Source organism: Somniosus microcephalus, chromosome 1 (assembly GCF_052327205.1).
Source record: "Somniosus microcephalus isolate GS21.2 chromosome 1, FLI_Smic_1.0, whole genome shotgun sequence".
NCBI classification, from domain to species: domain Eukaryota; kingdom Metazoa; phylum Chordata; class Chondrichthyes; order Squaliformes; family Somniosidae; genus Somniosus; species Somniosus microcephalus.
In genome coordinates, this window is record NC_140987.1 from 446,972,472 (window position 1) to 446,994,894 (window position 22,423).

Consider the following 22,423-nt stretch of genomic DNA (forward strand, 5'->3'; position numbering starts at 1 on the left):
TTAGATATATTTCTTAAGGCTAAAGGGATCAAGGGATATGGGGAGAAAGCAGGGACAGGGTACTGAATTTGGATGATCAGCCATGATCTCATTAAATGGCGGAACAGGCTCAAGGGGCCGAATGGCCTACTCCTGCTACTATTTTCTATGTTTCTATGATGTATTTAAGGGAAAGCTAGACAAGTCCATGAAGGGGAAATTGAATACAAGGATATAGAATGATATGTTGATAAGAGTGAGATGGAGGAAGGTATAGACCAGTTGGGCTGAATGGCCTGTTTCTGTGCTGTAAATTCTAAGTAATTAGGACAGTTTCAAACATCATAAGGCATTAGAACTGGGACCCTGTGCTGGTTTCAACCATTCTACTAGACTTGACATAGTGCTTCAGACTATCTATTTAGTATTACACTACAGATTTACCATTTATTTTACCAATACTACAGTTTAAATGTTAAAATTCTCATCCTTTTTTTCAAATCCCTCCATGGCCTCGTCCCTCCCTATCTCTGTAACCTCTGCCAGCCCCAAAACCCCACCGAGATATTTGCACTCCTCCAGTCGGGCCTCTTGAGCATCCCCAATTTTAATCGGTCCACCATTGGCAGCCGTGCCTTCAGCTGCCTGGGCCCTGAGCTACGGAATTCCTTCCCTAAACCTCTCTACCTCTCTTTCCTCCTTTAAGACGCTCCTTAAAACTTACCTCTTTGGCCAAGCTTTTGGTCACCTGCCCTACTATCTCCTTATGTGGCACGGTGTCAAATTTTGTTTGAAAACACAACTGTGAAACGCCTTGGGACCTTTTATTATATTAAAAGTGCTACATAAATATACTTTGTTGTTGTTGATTCAACAACAAAATTACTGTGAAAGAGTAAAGACAGGAACTGTGAATGTCAATCACTAGTACCAACATTCCTACCCATCATTTTGAAGCTTAACATACTACCAGCTTGTAATTATATTGAATGGTTTAACCCAGAATAATCTTACTGATAATGTTTGGTGAACTATTTTGTGGGAAACGTAAAACTAGAAGCCATCAATATAAGACCCTCACCAAGAAATCAAATTTCTTCGGCAGCACCTCCCAAACCCACGACCTCTACCACCTAGAAGGACAAGGGCAGCAGGCGCATTGGAACACCATCACCTCCAAGTTCCCCACCATCCTGAATTGGAAATATATCGGCCGTTCCTTCATCATCGCTGGGTCAAAATCCTGGAACTCCCTCCCTAACAGCACTGTGGGAGCACCTTCACCACACGGACTGCAGCGGTTCAAGAAGGCGGCCCACCACCACCTTCTCAAGGGTAATTAGGTTAGGGCAATAAATGCTGGTCTTGCCAGCGACGCCCACATCCCATGAACGAATAAAAAAAAATCAAATAAGGAATTCAGAAGAAACTTCTTTACCCAGAGAGTGGTGAGAATGTGGAACTTGCTACCACAGGGAGTGGGTGAGGCGAATAGTATAGATGAATTTAAGGTGAAGCTAGATAAGTATATGAGGGAGAAGGGAATAAAGGGTTAAGCTGATAGAGTTAGATGAGGAAAGTCGGGAGGAGGCTCAAGTGGAGCATAAACGCCGGCATGGACTGGTTGGGCCGAATGGCCTGTTTCTGTGCCGTATATCCAATGTAATCTTACATAAATACAAAACATAGTAAAGGCACTCGTAAAATAACCTACCCTTTGTAAATTGACTTACTATTTATTGTTAGATGGTAACATGGCTTCACAGTTCTGTCCTTAAAACAACATCCTTTACGCAGACAAACTGTCTTATTGGTTTCATCTTCCAGAGTACAAGCTTTAAGATTTTTTGCATAAGGGTTACATGCTAAATGAAAATAAAATGTAAAGTGTACGTAATAAATTGTTATAAGGTTCAGTGGTTTCAATACACACTCACTGTCCAATGAGATGCTGACCCGACAGACCAGGCAGCTGCCCACTACTGCTCACTATCGACTGATCCTCGGAAGAAAATGTGAAAGAGAGAGAGGGGAAAAGGGAGAGCGAGTGAGAGAGCGAGTGAGAGAGCGAGGGAGAGAGCGAGGGAGAGAGCGAGCGAGTGAGAGAGCGAGGAAGAGAGCGAGGAAGAGAGAAAAAGAGAGAGAGAGAAAAAAGGAGAGAGAGAGAGAGAGAAAGAAAAAGAGAGAGAAAGAGAGAAAAAAGAGAACGAGAGAGAACGAGAGAGAACGAGAGAGAAAGAGAGAGAAAGAGAGAGAGAAAGAGAGAGAAAGAGAGAGAAAGAGAGAGAAAGAGAGAGAGGGAGAGAGAGGGAGAGAGAGGAAGAGAGAGAGAGGAAGAGAGAGAGAAAAGAGAGAGAAAGAGAAAGAGAAAGAGAAAGAGAGAGAAAGAGAGAGAGAGAAAGAGAGAGAGAAAGAGAGAGAGAGAAAGAGAGAGAGAAAAAGAGAGAGAGGGGAAAAGGGAGAGAAAAAGAGAGAGTAAAAGAGAGAAAAGAGAGCGAAAGAGAGAAAAAAGAGAGAGAAAGAGAGATAGAAAGAGAAAGAAAGAGAGTGAGAAAGAAAGAGACAGACAGCAGACAGGATCAGGTTTGTTGTGAGCCCCTCATAGTCTAGTAGCAGACACTTACTGTCAACACTGCCATGTCAAGAATGATCATTGGGTGAGGTACCAGAAGGTGAGCGGTGTCTGTGAAACTGTACCCCAGATGAACCAATGCCTTGGGGAGAGGAGGGGAGAATAGGCATGCAAATTTAGAGGGGGGGCGGGGGGGGGGAGGAGAAAGTTTAAAAAAAATGAATAATAATTGCAACTCGACGATACATAACCAAGAAACACAAGTGGCACATGAATTAAAATACCAGTATAAACCGGTACAAATACTTATTGGGCGACTTAACGAGAAAACAACAAGCTGCATTTATAGAGTGCCTTTAACGAGGATTGCTTCACAGAAGCGTGGTAAAACAAAAAGAGAGAGATAAGGAAGGAGTATTGAAAGAGGGTTTTAAAAGGAGGAGTGGGAGATAGGCAGCGAATTCCAAAGCATGGGGCGCAGGTTGCTGAAAGCAGGGGTACCAGTGGTGAAGCTAATGGGGGTAGCGGGTGGCGAGTGGCCGGGGGTTGGGGGGGGGGGGGTGGCGAGTGGCCGGAGGGGGGGGGGGGCGGTGTCGGAGGGGGTGGGGAATGCACAAGAGGCAGAGGAGAAAAGAGTGTTCACGGAAGGGGAAGTGTCGGGCTAGAGGAGGGTACAGAGATAGGGAGGAGTGAGGACATGAAGGGATTGGAGCACCAGGGTCAATTTGGAAAAAAAGGAAATAAAATTTAAAATAACAAAATATTTTTAGAAAATAGCGGCCCTGAAATTTCATTGGGGTTCTTCCCATCTCTGCCAGTTCCCTGGGGGGTTTCCGCAATTACACAGATGAATGGGAGAACCCCCCGCGGAATTTCAGGGACAGCATTTTATTTCGAGTACTGATGCGGTTTGATTTCGGGGAATTAATGAGCTCACCCTTAGATATGGGTCACAAACTGCAGGCAGTGTTCACAATCCGGATGGGGTAAACATGCCGTTCCTTTATCATTTGCAGCAGCTCTGTGTGCTCACAATTCTTAAAATGCACTCGCTAATCCCCTGTGGCATTGCTCATTGGTAGTCTGGGATCGAGAGCATGGCTCCAGCGGTTATGATGGAGCTGCATTTAATCTGATCTGTTAGGTCACTGATCAGGTATTCTCTGCGAGGATGTGTCTAAATAGATGCATCCTAATGTCAGTTAGAATCCAACTGTTGAAGGGAGTTTCTGTAGATTGGCAGAGTCTTGTAAAGACTTGCATTAGGTGAGAAGCCAGTTCACCAAGGTCAGATAAACCAAGAGGCAATTATAAATTTCCTTTCCATTTGTTTTATAATGTAGGATTGTTGAATTTAACTGCAGTGTTTGAAGTAGAAATGTGCAGACATTTTCCCACAGCATGACTTAGCGTAATATACATAAATCTAACAGTCTGCAATAGGCACAGCATACGGCAGTGGCTCAGTGGGCAGCACTCTCACCTCTGAGTCAAGTCCCACTCCAGAGACTTGAGCACAAAATCTAGGCTGACACTCCCAGTGCAGTGCTGAGGGAGCGCTGCACTGTCGGAGGTGCCGTCTTTCGGGTGAGACGTTAAACCGAGGCCCCCGTCTGCTCTCTCAGGTGGACGTAAAAGAGCCCACGGCCACTATTTCGAAAAGAGCAGGGGGAGTTCTCCCCGGTGTCCTGGTCAAATTTATCCCTCAACCAACATCACTAAAAAAGCAAATTGGCTGCTGCGTTTCCTACATTACAACAGTGACTACACTTCAAAAAGTACTTTGGTAAAGTGATTTGGGACATCCTGAGGTTGCGAAAGGCGCTATACAAATGCAAGTCTTTCTCTCTAATTAGCATAAAGTAACAATGGCAAAAATTACCCATCAGAGGCTTCATTTTTTCATTTTAAAACAGTTGAAATGAAGTTATATAATTTCATCTAATTCTTCACATGATTACAAAATCCATACTTACAGAGTGGAAGAAATATATTTTTGAAGGCATTTGTAATCGCTGCTCTGGTAAACCTGCTGTAAACTCCACGCACGGTCTTCAGGAGGTTCTTCTTCCCGATTAGACAACCATAACTTCTTTGCTGTAATGGAACCTGGAAAATCGGTTTTAGAATAAGCCACAAGTCAAAAACAGGCACACTTGGCTTCATGAGTCTTTAGATCTAAGGAGAGTTCAAATGTGAGGTGATGTTACTCCCTGGCATTCCAGAATGGATGGAAAATTCATAGCCGGATCACATGATATTCCGATGCAGGTACACCCCATCCTACAACAAGAACAACTACTTGTATTTATATAGCGCCTTTAACATAGTAAAACGTCCCAAGGCGCTGCACTGGAGTATTTTAAGACAACAAATTTGACAGTCGCTGGAGTTTAGAAGAATGAGAGGGGATCTCATTGAAACTTATAAAATTCTAACAGGACTAGACAGGCTAGATGCTGGAAGATGTTCCCGATGTTCAGGAGTCCAGAACCAGGGGTCAGTCTAAAGATAAGGGGTAAGCCATTTAGGACAGAGATGAGGGGGTATTTCTTCACCCAGAGAGTGGTGAACTTGTGGTATTCTCTACCACAGAAGGCCGTAGAGGCCAATTCAGTAAATATATTCAAGAAGGAGTTAGATATATTTCTTAAGGCTAAAGGGATCAAGGGATATGGAGAGAAGGCAGGGACAGGGTACTGAATTTGGATGATCAGCCATGATCTCATTGAATGGCGGAGCAGGCTCAAGGGGCCGAATGGCCTACTCCTGCTCCTATCTTCTATGTTTCTATGATCCACATAAGGATAAATTAGGGCAGGTGACCAAAAGCTTGGTCAAAGAGGTAGGTTTTAAGGAGCGTCTTAAAAGAGGAAAGAGAGGTAGCGAGGCAGAGAGGTTTAGGGAGGGAATTCCAGAGTTTAGGGCCCAGGCAACAGAAGGCATGACGAGCAAAGGTTGAGCAATTATAATCAGGGATGCTCAAGAGGCCAGAATTAGAGGAGCGCAGATATCTCAGGGGGTTGCGAGGCTGAAGGAGATTACAGAGATAGGGAGGGGTGAGGCCATGGAAATATTTGAAAACAAGGATGAGAATTTTGAAATTGAGGCGCTGCTTAACCGGGAGCCAATGTAGGTCAACGAGCACAGGGGGTGATGGGTGAACGGGGCTTGGTGCGAGTTAGGACACGGGCAGCCGAGTTTTAGATTACCTCAAGTTTACGTAGGGTGGAATGTGGGAGGCCAGCCAGGAGTGTGTTGGAATAGTCAAGTCTAGAGGTAACAAAGGCATGGATGAGGGTTTCAGCAGCAGATGAGCTGAGGCAAGAGCGGAGACGGGCGATGTTACGGCGGTGGAAGTAGGCGGTCTTTGTTATGCTGCGGATATGTGGTCGGAAGCTCATTTCAGGGTCAAATATGACACCAAGGTTGCGAACAGTGTGGTTCAGCCTCAGACAGATGTTAGGGAGAGGGATGGAGTCAGTGGCGAGGGAACGGAGTTTGTGGCGGGGACCGAAAACAATGGCTTTGGTCTTCCCAATATTTAATTGGAGAACATTTTTGCTCATCCAGAACTGTATGTCGGACAAGCAGTCTGACAATTTAGACACCGTGGAGGGGTCGAGAGAAGTGGTGGTGAGGTAGAGCTGGGTGTCGTCAGCGTACATGTGGAAACTGACACTGTGTTTTCGGATGATGTCACCAAGGGGCAACATGTAGATGAGAAATAGGAGGGGGCCAAGGATAGATCCTTGGGGGACACCAGAGGTAACGATGCGGGAGTGGGAAGAGAAGCCATTGCAGGCGATTCTCTGGCTATGATTAGGTAGATAAGAATGGAACCAGGCGAGTGCAGTCCCACCCAGTTGGATGACGGTGGAGAGGCGTTGGAGAAAGATGGAGTGGTCAACTGTGTCAAAGGTTGCAGCCAAGTCAAGAAGGATGAGGAGGGATAGTTTACCTTTGTCACAGTCACAAAGGATGTCATTTATGACTTTGATGAGAGCCGTTTCGGTACTGTGGCAAGGGCGGAAACCTGATTGGAGGGATTCAAACATGGAATTGCGGGAAAGATGGGCACGGATTTGGGAGGCGACAACACGTTCAAGGACTTGAGAAGAAAGGGAGGTTGGAGATGGGGCGGTAGTTTGCAAGGACGGAGGGATCAAGGTTTTTTTTTTTTTGAGAGGGGCGATGATGGCAGATTTGAGGGAGAAGGGGACAGTACCTGAGGAGAGAGAACCATTAACAATATCAGCTAACATAGGAGCCAGAAAATGAAGTTGGGTGGTCAGCAGTTTGGTGGGAGCAGGAGGTGGGTCTCATAGACAAGATGAGCGCGGAAATATCATGACGGGAGATCGGAGAGAAACTGGAGAAGGATGTGAGTTCAGGGCTCGGGCAAGAGGGAAACTTAGAGGAAGTTTGGTTCAGTGGGCTAGGGGAAGAAAAGGAAGTGGCTGAACAGATGGTCTCAATCTTAGAGACAAAGAAGTCCATGAGCTCCTCACACTTGTTATCGGAGGTGAGGGTGGAGGAGACAGGGGAGAGGGGTTTAAGAAGATGGTTAGCAGTAGAGAATAGGAGATGGGGTTTATCTTTGCATTCCAGAATGATTCTGGAATAGTGAGCAGTTTTGGCAGACGAGAGCAGGGCCCGATAATGCTTTATGTGTTCCAGCCAGATCTGGCGGTGAATGGCTAGACCAGTTGTCCACCATATCCGTTCAATTCTGCATCCCTTGGACTTAAGGGAGCAAAGTTGAGAGCCGTACCAGGGGGAATGGCCAGGGTGAGAGAGGGTAATTGTTTTAGTAGGGACTAGGGCGTGGTTGAGCAGATCAGTAGCTGCAGAAATGTCACGGTAAATGGAGGGCCAGAGGCTGGACAGTTGGGATTTCATAAGTGCAGTTGTAAGAGAGTTGGGAGAGAGTTTTTTCCAGGGGCGGACACAGAAGGAAGTAGGGTTGGGGGTGGAGGCTGGAAGGGGGATGTGGGTGCAGAGCGATACGAGGAAATAGTCAGAGCTGGCCTTATCTGCAATTGACATGATGGGAGTAGCGAGGCCACGAGAGATGGCAAGGTCGAGGGGGTGGCTGTGAATATGGGTTGGGGAGTTTACATGGAGGGAGAGATTAAAGGAGGATAGGAGGCTAGTGAACTCAGAGGAGAGAGAACATGATGATTTGAGATGGAGGTTGAAATCACCGAGAATGAGAAGTCGTTTGGTGCAGACACTGAGGGAGGAAAGCAGTAAAGATATCTCAGTAATAAAATGTTTATGTTACTTGGGTGGGCGGTAGAGAACAAGGATTTTAAATGAGAGGTGAGAGGGGTGGAATAAGGTGAGATGCTCAAAGGAGGAGAAAGTGCCAGAGGAGTAGGGGGACAGACCAAGCTGTGATTTGGTGATGAGAGCCACACTGCCACCACGGCGGTCTGAGCGGGGCAAGTGGTGGAAGGTATAGCCAGGCAGAGGCGCTTCATTTAAGGGTAAGGTGTCATCATCCCTCAACCAAGTTTCCGTCAGGGCCATAATGTCGAAGCAATCATCCACGATAAGCTCATGGATGGCAAGGGCCTTGTTCGCAAGTGAACAGACATTCTGGAGGGAGATGCGGAGAGGGTCGGTGATGGCTGCCCCACTGCCAGCATCCACAGGGTCAGTGCAGGGGGGGGGATGAGTTGGATGGGGAGGAGATTGGCAAGATTTGCCCCCAGTGGGTGCGCTGGGCAGGAAGGTTGGCGAGAGAGTAGGATGGGACAGTTGGGTATGCTGCGTGTAATGAGGCAGTGACGGGTGCCTCGATGGGCCCTTCGTAGGGTGCCAAGAAAGGCACAGATCTTTATCTACCAATCGTTAAAAATTCATTCTCAGGATGCGGGCATTGCTGGCAAGGCCAACATTTATTGCCCATCCCCAGTTGCACTGAAATAGTGGCTACATACAACTGTGGTAGTATAGTGCTTATGTTACTGGTCTAGTAATCCAGAGAATGCAAGTTCAAATCCCACCAAGACAGGTTGTGTGCCTTGCTCGGCCACCTCAGAGGGCAGTTAAGAGTCAACCACATTGGTGTGGGACTGGAGTCTCATATAGACCAGACTATCGCAGGTTCCCTTTCCTAAAAGGACATTAGTTGGGTTTGAATGACACACCAACAGCTTCGTGATCACTTTCACGTTCTTTACCCACAGAGTGGTGAGAATGTGGAACTCGCTACCACAGGGAGTAGTTGAGGCGAATAGTATAGACGTATTTAAGAGGAAGTTCGGTAAACATGAGTGAGAAAGGAAACATAGAAGATAGGAGCAGGAGTAGGCCATTCGGCCCCTCGAGCCTGCTCCACCATTTAATGAGATCCTGGCTGATCATTCAAATTCAGTACCCGGTCCCTGCTTTCTCCCCATATCCCTTGATCCCTTTAGCCTTAAGAAATATATCTAACTCATGGAAGGATACGCTGATAGGAGGTGGGAGGAGGCTCGTGCGGAGCATAAACGCCAGCACAGATCAGTTGGGCCAAATGGCCTGTTTCTGTGCTGCAGTCTCGATGTAACCGATACCAACATTTTACTTCCACATTTATCTTTAATAAATTCTAATTTGACGAATTCCCTTTCTCATGGTGGGATTTGAACTCATGTTCAATTCAATTCAATTCAATTCAATTTTATTTGTCATATATGCAGCAGACGTGTGTACTGCAGAATGAAATGTTGATTTTTACGAGTCCTCCCAACATTGGAATAAATATGGCATAACAATGATAAAAATACTAACAGAAATACAGTAATAAATAAAACAGTAATAAATAATAATAAATTATTCATTCATGAGTCTTATGGCCTGGGGGTAGAAGCTGTTTCGAAACCTGCTGGTGCGAGACCGTATGCTTCGGTATCTCTTACCGGACGGGAGCAGGGCGAAGAGGTTGTGGCTGGGGTGGCTCGCGTCTTTAATGATTCTCAGGGCCTTCCCCCGGCACCTCTCGGGGTAGATATCCTGCACAGCAGGTAGTTTAATTCCTATAGTATGTTGTGCAGCTTTTACCACCATCTGTAGAGCCTTGCGGTCTCTGGCGGTGCAGTTGCCATACCAGGTAGTGATGCAGCCAGACAGGATACTCTCGATGGTGCACCGGTAGAAGTTGGTGAGAATCTGGGGGGCCATTCCAAATTTCTTCAGTCTCCTGAGGAAGAACAGGCATTGGCATGCCTTCTTGGTTGTGACGTCGATGTGATGGGACCACGTTAAGTCCTCCGTAATGAATACACCCAGGAATTTGAAGCTGCTGACCCTCTCCACCTCAGCCCCTTCGATGTAGATTGGGGTGTGTTCTCTACTTCAGTAATGTAACCACTGGACTAACACACCCTGTAATACCACTACTTCACCCAGTATTGATGTTAGACTATTGGGCAGCAATATCACAGAAGCTTTTTCACCTTGTAAAACAGGGCAGAGTTAGCCACGTTACAAGTCACCTGTAACCAGTGTACCGCACCTTTCTTCATCACATTCATTTGTCCAGCTCACTTTGAACTGTATCATCCTCTCTGACACTACTCACCTGGTCGTACAGCTTGCTCTCATTTTACATTGCCAGAAGTAATTGCCTCCGCATTGCTTAGGAATAGTATAAGCAATTGGGGGTGCACAGCAGTCTTGGAAATAATATCGCTGCCAAGCAAGTTTTCAATTTAGTACCTTATAGAATCACAGAATCTTACAGCACAGAAGGAGGCCATTCGGCCCATCGTGCCAGTTCTTTGGTAGAGCTATCCAATTAGTCCTACTCTTTCCCAATAGCCCTGCAATTTTCTCCCCTAACTGTCACTAATTCCTTAATCTTCCTTTTTAAGCCTCATCTGCTTAACTTTATCCAATGACATCTGAAAATCGAAGTACATTGGGGTCGATTTTGTGGAACCTGTCGGGAAGAAGGCGGGACTTCCCCTTTCGGGTTTCTGACCCGCCTACTTCGACGTCCGGCCAATCCGCGCGATTTTCCCTTGATTGACCTTGTTGAGCCCGCCCAGCAGGCTCAGCAGGCCAATTAAGGGCCACCCGGCAACAGGTGACGTCACAGACTGCAATTTCATCTGTCAAGATTTCTGACAGATGAAATATCAGTGTCTCACAGCTGTTTGAAGCTGTCAAACACTGACACTCTGACCTCTAACCTGAGTCCTTCTACACAGACTCAGTTAGAAATCTCAGCAGCACTAAAAGCTGAAGGCTGTCACTTTTCACAGATCGCAGCCACTCAGCTTTAAGTTCCGGCTGAGTGAAGCGCTCCCGACGCCTAGAGGAAGAAAGGCTGTGAAGGTAAGTAAAGGTAAGTAAAAGTTCTTTACACACTTTACACACACCAAACACACTTACCTTTGCACTCATGCACCCATCACTCACCTGAGCGCCAACATCACGACCCCATCAATTCCTTCAACCCGACGGCCCGCCGCTCCAACCTGGCGTGGTTTGGAGCCGTCGGGAAACCCACACGCAAACCCCTCAAAATAGGGATTAGGCTAAAAACTGCACGTTAACTACCTGTTAACAGGCAGTTAATTGGCACTAATCCCTTCCCACCTGGTTTCGGCGGGTCCCAGTGCAGGGCGGGTACCCGCCGCCCCTGAAACGTACATGGGGCAGGGTTTTGGGCGGGATGGTGTCGGGACCCCCAAAGTCGGGATTTCCCCCCCCCCCCCCCCCCCCCACACGCCTGAAACCCCGCCTGACGGCTCCCCGAAAATCTAGCCTATAATCTCTACTGGATAGCCTTTGTGTATTAACTTATTTCTCAAAAGAATTCCAATAGATGCAAACGACATTCTGACTTCCATACTCTTCTAGACCAGCACCAATAATATCCTGTAACATACTCAGTTTCCCATTGCAAATGTTAGGTCAGCTTGGATTCGATTTACCCAATTCACAGCTCATTCCTTTTTTGAATTACTTTGATTTTAAGAATGAGTAGCAAAACTAAAGCCTAATTGAAATTAAAATACGCATCATGACTGGAAATATAAAACATTTTAGCAAAAGGAAACTAATTCACCAATGGGAATGATATACTATTTTAAAAAGGTTTATTTACTTACTTTGACAAAAGCTGAGGTAGCAAGTTCATGGGGTGGAAATACGTTCGGCCCGTTTTCGGGCCTGAAATAGGTGGGTCAGAAGCCAGAGGCCCGAAGTCCACCCGAAATCGAGCCTCATCACATCAGCCTAATTCCGGCGAGCTGCAGACGCCAATCGGGCCTCCAGAGACAGCTCGCCGGTTCCACGAGGACGATGTTGGGCCGACTGACTCCCCAGCAGCAGCCCTCGGGTGGGTCCTGGTAGGAATGAGAGGGAGCGAGGGAGGCGATCGGGGGCCGAGCAGGGGCCGGCAACGGTCTTTGGGACTGCTGTGGATCCGGGAGGAACGCTCCCACTCCTCTTGGCTCCACAGTCAGGTAAGTATATGTTAAAACAAAAAAAAACTTACCTTTTTGGTGGTGGCCCCTTTAAGGCTGCATGTCGACCTCGTTATTCCGACTGCAGCCCAATTTCAGGCAGGAAGCCTTGAACAGGCTCCTTATTTGCACATGAAAAAGGCCAAAGGCTTGGGTAACTATACATCCCCGTTTTCCGGGGACAGTTGCCAGATGAGGTACTGTGTCCCCGGGCAAACAATGTCCCCAGTTCACGAAACTCATCCCCGAATACGCACGGGTTCAAATCAGGAGCCACCTGACTCCCAGCTGACCTACGGCCGGTCAATAATGTGGGCGGGGCTGTGCGGCGGAGCGGGTTCCGATTGGTGGGAGGAATATCAACCTCCTGTTTCCAACCAGTAGAAGGGGTGGACTCACTGAGGGGCTGTAATTTATGCAGAGATCGCGCTCTGTGGCCGCAGTGTGCAAGCTTCGCCCCAATCCCCCAGTCCACCAACCCCAACTCCAACCACCCAATCCCTGGATAGGCCCCAGATCACATGCAGTTTTCCTGTGAAATCTGTTTGAAGAGAAAACGGCCCCGGGGCCACAATGTCCGAGTAATGGGGGACGCTGGTAACCAGATTAATGAGCAGCGGCTGGAGCTGAGCGGTGTGGATGTCCCGGGACATCTGAGGCCTCGGAAGGTGCGGGTAAGTGTCGGGCTGTGAGGAGGGGGAGGAGCCGGTGATTGGGGCCAGCAGGTGCTGCGAACAGCGGCCGCACTATTCAGGTGGAAAGTTCAGCCGCTGCTTTTTGCATCAAAAATAACAAAAATCAACAACAATCCCCCCCCTCCCTCCCTCCCTCTCTCCCTTCCCAGAGCCGTCACATGTTCCTGGGAGCACACTGACTGACTATAACATAGAAGGTAGAGCACTACTGCGGTTGCCATAGCTACGACGCTCACTGAATGGCGTATGACGTAGAGCACATGCAAGCTTCGAGATTCAGTGTGAATTGAAAATGGTGGTGAATAAAGCGTAATTGCTGCTTTAAGAACCAGCTCCAAAAAGATTTTCCATATTTACGACCAACTGGAAAAGAAACATCTGTATTATGTTCAAGATGCCACTCAGTATTTTCCATTTCGATTATTGTATTATTTATAAACAGTGTCTGAATGCGCTTCAATAGTGTGACGTCACATCCGCGGTAATTATACGCACATTGGTTTTGCATTGGAACTGTATCTGTAAAACTGTTAAAATATAGGCTGCTAAAAATGTTTTGCCTCGCCTCGCTGCATAAGCTACATTTTCCGTCCTGGCTGCCTTTGCTGAGCTCCCACCCTGTGTGTCCCCGGATTCGGTTTGGAAAATATGGTCGCCCTACCAAAGGCTGCCGCCTTTACCAATATGGCGTGCAGGCGCAGAATGTGCATGCTATATTGGACACTTAGGCTCCCATTTTGTGCCTGTAAAATGAGGCGGGGGGGGGCGGCATCAATTGATTTCTATGCCCATGTCTCTGGAATTCCTCAAATCATTTTGGCTGAAATCTAACTGCGTGGACTTCTCAGTGTGGAGATTTGTAAACACGGTGATGGTTTTTTACGTGTGTCAGACAACCAGCCGACCCCTTTCCCTCACCGTACTGCCCCCACCCCCGCTCAAATAAAATCTCTGAAGCAAGCAATTTTTCAACACGGAATTTCCCTTACCTTTTTAATCAGAGGAAGGACATTATCATATAACACCACTGACATAAGAAAACTACTAGGCACTTGGTCTGAGTATTAAACAAGGCTTTAATCAACTGTTTTACAACATGGAGATCTAGTTGTGTCCTTCACTAGTTCCTGTTAAAGAATGTCCTGCACAAGTTGGGCCCATGCCCGAGTATTTATACTCTCCCTGGACAGCGCCACCAGCAGGCTGCCCAGTATTATTACATAAGTCATTTTCACATGAATGACAAGATTCATATCAACCACCATGGTTACATCAGAAGAGGTCCACCACCATCTTCATCAATGCTGTTATCCTGACCCTCATCACATTAATTATCATTGCCATCAATCACCACTTGTGCCCTGGGCCAACATCCCTCCTTCAAGCAATACCACCAAGGCACAGATTATTTGGACATTCATATCATTGCAATTGTGGGGCCTTGTTGTAGTCAATGTGTCCGCCACCTTTACCTACCAACCACAGCTGTAACAATATACAGGAAACTTTCTGGTATCCGGCACGGATGGGACCGACGTGGTGCCAGTTCATCAACAATTCCGGATAACCGAACGCTATAGTAAAAGATACAGAGCTCAGAGCTCCGTATAAAGCAACAAACCCAACAGCTTCAAAACAATCGGCACAAGTTGCAAGCGTCTCTGTAGCTTAGCAACAGCTTCAGCTACACCCTTGCACAGCAGCAAATGGAGTAAAAAAAGTAACTAAAAGTAAAAAAAGTTACCTGAACCGACTCCTGAATTTTGCCGGTGGATAGAGTGTTCCGGTTATTTAGGGGCCGGTTAATCGAAAGTTTCCTGTAATTTAATTCTATGTAAAGCACTATCAGAGAGCTTTGATAAAAAAGCATTATATAAATGCGAGCTCCATCTCTTACCGAGCAGCATCAAGAAAGAAAGACCTATATTTTTATATAGCTACCCGTTGGGCCCCAGCTGATAAAGTGGGCTAAACGTTTCAGGTCAATGATCTTTTTTCCAGTTCTAACGAAAGGCCATCGACCTGAAACGTTAATTCTGTGTCTCTCTCCACAGTTGCTGCTGGACCCGCTGAGCGTTCCCAGCGTTTTCTGTTGTTGTTTCAGATTTCCAGCATCTGCGGTGTTTTGCTTGTGTTAACATTAAAATGGGATTTTGAAGAGGGCTAGGACTGGAACAAGGAATTGAGTGGAATCTTAAATTTAATCTGCAGATAAATCACCCTCCTTGGAGAAGCTTTACTAAATTATCCCTCCTTCTAACAGCTGGAAGCTTCAAAAATGTAGATTGTTATCTCGAGTGCAGATGTTATCTCGAGTGCAGATGTTTTCAAATCCAGCCTGTGAGCTGTTTGAACAAACACCACACATGGAGGCAAACATAGATCCAGCTGTACTTTGCTGTTGATTAGGTACCTGTACATTAGTTGGGTCTCTATCCTCAAGGTAACCATAAATCATTTGCGGAACAACACAGTTCATTAATCGCTCCACCACTGGCGGCCATGCCTTCTGCTGCCTGGGCCCTAAGCTCTGGAATTCCCTCCCTAAACCTCTCCACCTCTCTCTCTCCTCCTTTACGACGCTCCCTAAAACCTGCCTCTTTCTGCCCTAATATCCTCGTGTGTGGCTCAGTGACAAATTTTGTTCGATAACACTTCCGTGAAGTGCCTTGTTTACTATGTTAAAGGCGCTTTATAAATGTAAGTTGTTGTTTAAATTGGGAGTATTAAACAACAAGAAATGGCGTGTGCCCTTGTTGTATCTAAACTTGAATGCAGAATTGCAATGTATTGCCAGAGTGCATTTCAAGTCACTTTCATAGACACCAAAACTTCAAATCATTAAATGGTGAAGTTCTCAAGGTGACTAACATACTTACAGGTCGTGATGAACGTAGAACCAATCAACAGTGAAACCAACCAAGTCTTCACAGTGAGCCCCATCAAATATCCATTCCTAACAAGGAATAAAAAAAGCTAATGTCTTCAAAAACAGCAATGATTCATGCATCACATACAAAGCAAAATCCTTCAACCATCTTCTACCTCAAAGACATTTTAGCAAGTCAGTAAAATATCGACTAATGTAGAACATAAATAGACCACTGAAGCAAATACAAAAGATAAACGTACAATCCAGTGGTTGTAGGTCAGTGAGGCCAAACTGCCTCCTACATTACAACAGTGACTACACTTCAAAAAGTACTTCATTGGCTGTAAAGCGCTTTGAGACGCCCGGTGGTCATGACAAGCTCTATATAAATGCAAGTCTTTCAAGTGTTTCTTTTTCTAATTCAATGAGCTAGATTGAATTGTGGTGAGCAAAGTATTTATTCAGGATCATCAACAGAATGAACGGTGATGACAGAAGCCCTGAATGCGCGTGCAGTAATATAACCCATATTCCCAGGGAAAATGGTGCAATCAAAACAAAAGGGTCATCGACCTGAAACGTTAACTTTCTTTCTCTCTCCACAGATGCTGCCTGATCGGCTGAGTATTTCCAGCATTTTCTGTTTTTATTTCGGATTCGCAGTATCAGGTTCAGGTCGATGATCCTTCGTCAGAACTGGAAAAAGCTGGAGATGGAACAGGTTTTTAAGCAAGGGTAGGGGCTAGGAAAGGGGGGAGGGGAGGAAAGAACAAAAGGGAAGGTCTGTGATAGGGTGGAAGGCAGGAGAGATTAAGAGAGATTAAGAGAGATTAAGAGATGGTGCAAGGCAAAAGGTGGGACAAGTTAAGAAACAAAAGATGGCTCTAGATGAAGTGTAAATGGCACTGGCAGAATGAAAGACAGCTGCCATGTGGGAGAGAGGAAATAAATAAATAAATAAATAAATAAAATAAATGGAAAAAAAGAATAGGGCCGAGGTTATGATCTGTAATTGTTGAACTCGATGTTGAGTCCAGGAGGCTGTAAAGTGCCTAATCGAAAGATGAGGTGCTGTTCCTCGAGCTTACATTGAGCTTCGTTGGAACAGTGCAAGAGGCCGAGGATGGAGAGATCAGAGTGGGAGTGGAATGGAGAATTAAAGTGACAGGCGACCGGAAGCTCGGGGTCACCCTTACGGACTGAACGGAGGTGTTCCACAAAGCGGTCACCCAATCTGCATTTGATCTCCCCAGTGTAGAGGAGAGTACAAGTAAATCGCTGTTTCACCTGGAAGGGGTGTTTGGGGCCCTGGACAGTGGGAAGGGTGGATGTAAAAGGGCATGTGTTGCAGCTCCTGCGCTTGCACGGGAAGGTGCTGGGTGAAGGGGAAGGGGTGTTGGGGGTGATAGAGGAGTGGACCAGGGTGTCGCGGAAGAAGCGGTCCCTTCGGAATGCTGAAAGGGGAGATGAGGGAAAGCTGTGTTTGGTGATAGGATCACACTGGAGGTGGCAGAAATGGGGGAGGATGATCTGTTGAATGTGGAGGCTGGTGGGGTGAAAGGTGAGGGCAAGGGGAACTCTATCGTGGTTCCGGGAGGGAGGGGCAGGGGTGAGGGCAGAAGTGTGGGAAATAGAACGGACACGGTCAAGGGCTGTGTCAAACACAGTAAAGGGGTATCCTCAATTGAGGAAAAAGGAAGACATGTCGGAAGCACTAGTATGGAAGGTGGCATCGTCAGAGCAGATGCGGCGAAGACAGAGAAACTGGGAGAATGGAATAGAGTCCTTACAGGAAGCGGGGTGGGAGGAAGTGTAGTTCAGGTAGCTGTAGGAGTCAGTGGACGTGTAGTGATTGTTTGTCAATAGCCTATCCTCAGAGATGGAGACAGAGAAGTCGAGGAAGGGAAGAGAAGAGTCGGAGATGGACCATGTGAAGGCGAGGGAAGGGTGGAAATTGGAAGCAAAGTGAATGAAATTTTCTAATTCAGGGTGAGAGCAGGAAACGGCACCGATACAGTCATCAATGTACCGGAGAAAGAGGAGAGGGAGGGGACCTGAGTAGGACTGGAACAAAGAGTGTTCCAAAAATCCCATGCAGGTTCCCATGGCAACACCTTTAATTTGGAGGAAGTGAGTGGGGTCAAAGGAGAAGTTGTTCAATGTGAGAACAAGTTCAGCCAGGCGGAGGAGGGTGGTGGTGGATGGGGACTGGTTGGGCCTCTGTTCAAGGAAGAAGCGGAGCGCCCTCAGGCCATCCTGGTGGGGGGTGGAGGTGTAGAGTGATTGTACGTCCATGGTGAAAAGGAGATGGTTGGGGCCAGGAAACTGGGAAATGTTAAAGTGGCGGAGGGCGTCGGAAGAGTCGCAGATGTAGGTGGGAAGAGACTGGACAAGGGGAGAAAAAAGAGTCGAGATAGGAAGAGATAAGTTCTGTGGGGCAAGAACAGGCTGAAACGATGGGTCTACCAGGGCAGTCCTGTTTGTGGATCTTGGGAAGGAGGTAGAAGCGGGCTGTGCGGGGTTGGGGAACTATGAGGTTGGCGGCCGTGGAGAGAAGATCTCCAGAGGAAATGAGGTCAGTGACAGTCTTGGAAACAGTGGCTTGATGTTCGGTAGTGGGGTCATGGTGCAGGCGGAGGTAGGAGGAGGTGTCGGAGAGTTGGCATTCAGCCTCTGCTAGATAGAGGTCGGTTCGCCAAACAACAACAACCCTTGTCAGCAGGTTTAATGACAATGTTGGGGTTGGATCTGCGAGAACGGAGTTCTTAAAGTTCAGAGTGAGGTAGGTTGGAGTGAGTGAGGGGAGCAGAGATATTGAGATGTTGTTAAACAGATACAGCTGTCAGAGATTGGAAAGAATGCTTTACTCTTAACTCGGAGTTACGACATGATTTCATTGATCAATCTTAGTTTAAAAAAGCAGTACATTTTGCCGTGACTTCTGGATTATTGATTCCAAGGGTATGGAAATAGGAACCCAGAGTGTACCGGAATTCTTCCGAGCTCAAGTCAAAGAAGAGAGGCCACTCCATTTGGTGAGGTTATGCTTTGACCATACAGTATAATCAATAGGAATGGCCACAAAGTGGGAGACAGCCTTTAGCAATGTTTGAATCCAGTAACAAAGGGAAAAGATTATCACAGGACATTCCAAAGCACTTCAAAAAAGGAAAGAACTTGCATTTCTATAGCGCCTTTCACGACCTCGAGTCGTCCCAAAGCCCTTCACAGCCAATGAAATACTTTTGACCTGTTATCATTGTTGTGATGTAGGAAACGCAGCAGTCAATTTGCGCACAGCAAGCTCCCACAAACAGCAATGCGCTAATGACCAATCTATTTTATTTTAGTCACGTTGGTTGAGCGATAAATGTCGGCCAGGACACCGGGGAGAACACTCCTACTCTTCTCCCAATAGTGCCGTGGGATCTTTTATGTTCATCGGTTCATCTGAAAGACGGCACCCCTGACAGTGCAGCGCTCCCTCAGCACTGCACTGGAGTGTCAGCCTAGAGTTACTTTAAAAGTGCAATGCTGGTTGTTATATTGGCAAATACACTATCCATACGCTGCTCACGATGCGGTCTCCTCTACATTGGGGAGACCAAACGCAGGTTGGGTGAATGCTTTGCGGAACACCTCCGTTCAGTCTGTAAGGGTGACCCCGAGCTCCCGGTGGCCTGTCACTTTAATTCTCCGCTCCACTCCCACTCTGACCTCACCGTCCTCGGCCTCTTACACTGTTCCAATGAAGCTCAACGTAAGCTCGAGGAACAGAATCTCATCTTTCAATTAGGCACTTTACAGCCTTCTGGACTCAACATCGAGTTCAACAATTTCAGATCATAACCCCAGCCCCTATCATATATATATATATATATATATTTTATCCACACTTTTTGTCTGTGTCTTTTTTTCTTCCCTCCCACAGGGCAGCTGTCTTTCATTCTGCCAGCGCAATTCACACTTCACCCAGAGCCATCCTTTGTTTCTTAACCTGTCCCATCACCATCTCCTTTTGCCTTGAATATCTCTTAATGTCTCTTAATCTCTCCTGCCTTCCATCCTATCACAGACCTTCCCTTTTGTTATTTCCTTCCCTCCCCCCCCCCTTTCCCAGCCCCTGCACTTGCTTAAAAATCGGTTCAGTTTCCTGCTTTTTTCTAGTTCTGACCAAAGGTCATCGACCAACCCGGTTTCTCTCTTCACCGATGCTGCCTGACCTGCTGAGTATCTCCAGCATGTTCTGTTTTTATTACACTCTCCATTATGTTCACAGCAAAATCCCACACAAGCCAAGTTGCTTATTTGGATATTAACTTTTCGAAGCCACTAATTTAAAAGGCTTTTTTAAGTGCACTTTTTTGATTTGTACCATTTACTATAGTGGCTGGATTAATATCAGTACCAATCTAATCGTTAACTCGGGGGTTGTTTTTGACATGCACATTAATTAAGATACTTAACACTGCCCAGCACAGTGACTCATATCATCCGCAGTCACTAAGTTAACAATGACAAGTATAAAATGATGCACTTTGAATGTTACAGGGAATGGCAGCTGCAACCCATTTATGAAACGTACTTGACACAGACACCCAAACTCCACGCACTGTCGGGGTCTAATCGCTCTTAGACATCCAGCTCGCGTTTACCCAGAATCATACAGACCTGAAATGTTGTGCTCTTTCACAACTCACAAAGCTTGTGATTTCAAATAAAGCTGTTGGACTATAACCTGGTGTTGTGTGACTTCTTACATTTGTCCACCCCAGTCCAACTCCGGCATCTCCACACCATGACAACTTTCCAGGAATCAGCTACCCTTCATTTGAATGATCTTGGGTCTCCGGGAATCAGAATCGTGCAAGTAGGGCTCTGAATGTCTTCTGCCTGAATCAAATGAAGTGAGAACACTGTGTTTAATTGTTGCAAACATCAGTCGCAGTTTCGGAGCCGGCTCTGCCTTTAGCCCCCACAGTGACCTCACAATAACCTGCAGTGACGGTGAAGACCATTCCCTCCAACTTGAGTGCAACAGTGGAGAGTGAGGACGCCAAACCCAGCAACCCTGCCATTGAGTTGCTGCAGTGGTCAATCTAAGAACAGTCACTGACCCACGATATAAAAACGCGCCCCTGGCGACACGCTAGTGTAATTGACCATATCGATCACCGAAACGATTCTGTTCTCCACTAGTAAGCATATACGTCCAGACCTGGTCGCAATTTATGCTCAATTGTAACCGTTTGTTCAACTTTCAAAAACCTAGAACACACGCCAGGTATCTCGCAGGTTCTTACCGCCTACGTTCATTGAAATGAACTTCGGAAACATAAGCACATTATATAATTCCTTCCATCTCCCCCATCCCATCCCCGATATAATAATTTAGTGCCGGGAAACTTCAATCTGCCCTCCCTACCATCGTTTCACTGGGAGTTCGGATCCCAAAGACAGGTTGCAACGCCGTTTAAACCAATTGAGTTGTGTTTAATATCACATGAATCAAAATCGGTAACATTTCTTTCAAGCAAAGGAGTGAGACTTGACACATAATTTTGGAGATAGGGTTGAATGCAATCAATAAACGAAATTGAGGCGATTGATTGGTGTCAGCAGTGGCTCAATGTGCAGCACTCTCGACCTTTGAATGATGAAAGTTTGTGGGTTCAAGTCCCACTCCAGAGATTTGAAGCACATAATCCCATCTGACACTCCAGTGCATTACTGAGGGAGTGCTGTACTGTCAGAGGTGCCTTCTTTCAGATGAGACCTTGAACCACATCTACCCTCTCAGGTGGATAAGAACATAAGAAATAGGAGCAGGAGTAGGCCAATCGGCCCCTCGAGCCTGCTCCGCCATTCAATAAGATCATGGCTGATCTGATCCTAACCGCCAATCCACTATCACAGAACCATCTCCTGAATCTAACAGAATTAGACACACGAAATAGGAGCAGGATCAGGCTACACGGCCCCTGGGCCCGCTCCGCTACCCACAGGGCCGTGACCGATCCGAACCTAGACTCATGTCCAAATTCCTGCCCACTCCCCGTAACCTTTAATTCCCTTTACTTCTAGGAAACTGTCTATTTCTGTTTTAAATTTATGTAATGATGTAGCTTCTACAGCTTTTTGGGGCAGCATATTCCATGGACCTACCACCCTCTGAGTGAAGTAGTTCCTCCTCATCTCAGTTTTGAAAGAGCAGCCCCTTATTCTAAGACTATGCCCCCTAGTTCTAGTTTCACCCATCATCGGGAACATCTTCCCTGCATCCACCTGATCCAACCCCTTCACAATCTTATATGTTTCAATAAGATCGCCTCTCATTCTTCTGAACTCCAATGAGTAGAGTCCCAATCTACTCAACCTCTCCTCATATGTCCATCCCCTCATCCCCGGGATTAACCGAGTGAACCTTCTTTGCACTGACTCGAGAGCAAGTATGTCCTTTCTTAAGTATGGACACCAAAACTGTACGCAGTATTCCAGGTGCGGTCTCACCAATACCTTGTACAACTGAAGCAATACCTCCCTATTTATATATTCTATCCCCCTAGCAATGAAAGCCAACATTCCATTGGCCTTCTTAATCACTTGCTGCACCTGCATACTAATCTTTTGAGTTTCGTGCACCAGGACCCCCAGATCCCTTTGTACTTCAGTACTTTCCAGTTTCTTGCCATTAAGATAATAACTTGCTCCACGATTTTTCCTGCCAAAGTGCATAACCTCACACTTTCCAGTATTGTATTCCATCTGCCAAATCTCTGCCCACTTACTTAGCCTGTCTATGTCCCCTTGCAGGTTTTTTATGTCCTCCTCACTCACT

The 22,423-nt window shown here is 46.5% G+C and overlaps 1 protein-coding gene across 1 annotated transcript in view; it reads right to left on the reverse strand.

Moving 5' to 3' along the window:
* The window catches only part of LOC147125360 (uncharacterized), a 40,460-nt gene extending 19,822 nt beyond the window's left edge, over positions 1–20,638 (reverse strand). The window contains exons 1-3 of the mRNA XM_086001988.1: positions 20,346–20,638; positions 15,593–15,669; positions 4,528–4,660 (exon numbers count right to left, since the gene is read on the reverse strand). Coding sequence (XP_085858114.1) covers positions 4,528–4,660; positions 15,593–15,669; positions 20,346–20,374 — 239 coding nt within the window. The 5' untranslated portion in view covers positions 20,375–20,638. The remainder of the gene's footprint in view (positions 1–4,527; positions 4,661–15,592; positions 15,670–20,345) is intronic.
* Between the last annotated feature and the right edge of the window lie 1,785 nt (positions 20,639–22,423).